At 36.8% G+C, this 3475-nt stretch overlaps 1 protein-coding gene across 1 annotated transcript in view; it reads right to left on the reverse strand.

Annotated features, from left to right (window-relative positions):
- Window positions 1–6: 6 nt before the first annotated feature.
- Window positions 7–3475, reverse strand: part of LOC105315270 (immune-associated nucleotide-binding protein 12-like) — an 8559-nt gene continuing 5090 nt past the window's right edge. Inside the window, exon 2 of the mRNA XM_011409853.2 lies at window positions 7–720. Within this exon, the coding sequence (XP_011408155.2) occupies window positions 8–715 (708 nt within the window). The 5' untranslated portion in view covers window positions 716–720 and the 3' untranslated portion in view covers window position 7. The remainder of the gene's footprint in view (window positions 721–3475) is intronic.

Here is a 3475-nt window from a genome sequence, read left to right on the forward strand (position 1 = left end):
GCATAATTCAAGAAGTGTTATGCAACCAGTCCTCTCCATCAGGAAGCTTTGTCAGATCATCATTCGGGTCATCACTAAAATCACCATCTTTTTGGTAGCATCCAGCTGGAACAGCTTCAAAATCTTCATTAATGCCCAGACATTCATTCACAAAATTGCTTATTCCTTTTTCGCTTAACTTCACTCGATTCTTAAATCGATTTTTCTTGACTTCTTTCCATGGAAGCAAATGAGATTCATCTCCATCTCTGTCATCCCTCCGTGCACAGTTTTCCTCATTAGCAAAAGTGAGGACAAACACTACTCTCTTCCAGAAATTAGAACCAAACGCTTGGTGTAACTTCTGTATCGCATCTTTGTCACTTTTGGTAGTTCGGAAATCTTTCATATTTGTACAGTATAGAACCAAACTGATTTCTTTACATTCACTTTTTAATTCTTGGATGTATTTCTGCTCCTCTCCATTAGCATGTTGTAGACCAGGAGAATCAATTAGTGTGACGTTAATGCCTGGAATCACGTCAGGGTAAGTAAACGATCTTGATTTTGTAGTGCATGAATTACGTCTTGCTCCTTCGGGTGATATTTCTCTGCATTGCTCAATGATGCTGTTAATTAAGGTAGACTTTCCATGTCCCGTTCTTCCAATAACCAATAAGCGAATGTTAACAGCTGGAATTTTTTCCATCATTAAAATTTTTTGAAACGTTCTCATTATTCCTAAAAAAAGGGAATTATTAAATTTATACTGTGGTAAACATGAATATATCTTAAGTTGCATTGTTGGCATTCATAAAATTAATCTGATATAATATGCCACCTGTATGCAGTGCTAACACCTTGACTCCAGTTTTTATATCAACTGACAGTGCAGAGTGTTTGTAGTGTTTGTTTACATTACTTTACTATCAATGAAATCAGCATTAGAGTAACTCGGGGCTATTCCGACCCGTTCCTGCACTATGATCTAATTAAATATTCACAAAGTCATAACTCACTCTTTTTTGCTTTATTTCATTTATTTTATTCATGAATGAGTTCTATTTTGTCTATTCTATTTGTACTTTCTTGAAATCAGCAAAAGTCAGCTTCAACTTTGGATGAAAACAGTGCTTTCACTGACCTAGTTGTTGGGGCTATTCCGACCCTACCGGGGCTATTCCGACCCTCTGGATACTAACTAGTATACGGGGAAATTATGCAGTGACCGGAGATATACAAGCACTATCACTTAGTGATGGGCGATATGGCCAATTTTCTTAATTTTCGATAATGATCGATAATGGACTTTTTGAGGAAATATCGATTATTAATGATACGATAACCACACCTTCATTTAGGGGTGTGTCAAGGGTGTGGCTAATAATTTTGGTACTGTACTGGACATGAGAGAAGACCATTTCCATGCTCTTGAGCCTTGTTTCTCTTCTTATTGGGGTAGGCTGAGCTAACAACTGGTCAGTTGCCTCTTTCTTGTAGTTCAACAGTGCAATTACTTATTAAAATTAGTTATTTAGCCTTAATAAATGGGCGTGGTCAATAGATCGATGAAAATTGCACAAAATTTTCGATAATGATTCAAATTGATTCCGTAAAATATCGTTTATATCGATAAAGAATCAATATATCGCTACTATCACTAGGTGATAATATGTGAAAAAGCTAATGAACTCAAATTTTTAGCCAGAGTTGCTTAGCTGCACTTTATAAAGATCAAGCTGTTTTTGATGTTGGTAGTTAGAAAATTCTATGCTGAATAGATACATCCTTGTTTCAGTCCTGTATCTGCTATAGTTAAGAAGTTACAACTGGAGAAAGAGGACCCTCTAACTGGGGCTATTCCGACCATATGGCACGCCGTTAGTATCAAAATTCCCAAGTCTATGATGTCACATTGTAAGCTTAGAATGTCACATTGTAAGCTTAGAGTGTCACATTCTAGTGTTATTATAATGAATGCATAGATATTAGAGACTACGTAACCGGGATAGGAAACTAGCTCACGTGATCCATTCAAACCAGTACAAACAGGCTGATACAGGGTCCGTGATTAGATTTTGGTGGGTGTGGTCAAAAAATGGCTACTCATCGACGACATTCAAAGGAAGATTGTATTTAAACCAATGTTGATTTTTTGTTATTTTAATAATATTTCAATACTTTAGTGTTTATGTAACATGACTCATAGGCGGCGGCAGGATTGGAACAGCAGTCGGGCAAGAAATGGTGCGCAAAGCGCGCCGTGATTTTAGCCACACCCACTTTTTCTCCGCGTATTTTGGGCGTATACTCAACACACGCATACAATATGATAAAGCATAAAAATGCGCCTAAAAGGCCCCCTATCTCATATGTAAAGCTATATCCAACCTGTAAAGTGCTAGTCCTGGTCCTCTTGGAAGGCTTGTTGACAAAGGAAAGCAGAAATGACTGTCTTTTGCTAGCCATGGTAATTATTTATGACTAAAAATGATGTCATTAATTAATTTTCATTTCCGGTCAAAATTTTTGGTCGGGCATTGCCCGTCCATGCCCGACCCTACCGCTGCCTATGACATGACTATAATGAAAAAAATAATGATACCATTGTTATTTTGCAAATATATTATAATATTGTTCAAATTTCTGTTACTTGCAAATTTTCAAAAATTTTGTACCTGTTACTCTATTACACGGGTAAAAATAGACTAACAAGATCATTGGAAATGTTACCACAATCATTGTGCATGGAACTGTCATAGTTTCATTTACTGATTTGCTATGTCAGAGGAGTAATATCTAAAATACTGTTTCTGCGAACAGTCCACTGTCGTACCTGTTACAACTTTTACAAAACAAGCAGAGGTTTCTCCTTTTGGGTAATGATAGGTTGATATTGTGTGCATGGAATTGGGGGTTTAGCATTTTAATTCATGCATTGCATTTGACTATAATACTGCTTTAAAACCAAAAATTCATTAATTCCGCATGAAAAGCAAGCCACATGGTCAAATTTATTCTATTTAACGCCCTATTCAATCACGGACGTTGTCCACTGGGGAATCCTAGTTTCCAATCCCGGTTACGTAGTCTATAATATCTATAATGAATGTTACGTGAGTTAGCACATGCATGGTGGGTGTGGTCACACGCCCATTTAAAAATGGCGGCTTTAATTGTGTATGGCAGCAATAAGAAGAGAGGTCGTGTTAGCTGAAGGAGGCAATATTTTGGAGATCTTACAGGAAGAGTTTAAGAAGATAACTCTAAATGTTAAATTCTTTTCTGATAATAGCAATGATGACGCTAGATTATGGAACTTTCTCCCTCTATAGACTTCTCCCTCAACTACTATTAAGTCACATCTCTTAAAATTCTTCTGGTATTATTTTCTGGCACATTTCGACCCGATTGATACTTGTTCCTTTTATATCATGTGTCCATGTGCAGCTTGTCATATAAAGAATCCAGCTCCCATGTCATTCTCTTAATTCTG

The sequence above is a fragment of the Amphimedon queenslandica genome, unplaced genomic scaffold (genome assembly GCF_000090795.2).
Source record: "Amphimedon queenslandica unplaced genomic scaffold, v1.1 AMPQUscaffold_11155, whole genome shotgun sequence".
In the NCBI taxonomy this organism is placed as follows: Eukaryota; Metazoa; Porifera; class Demospongiae; order Haplosclerida; family Niphatidae; genus Amphimedon; species Amphimedon queenslandica.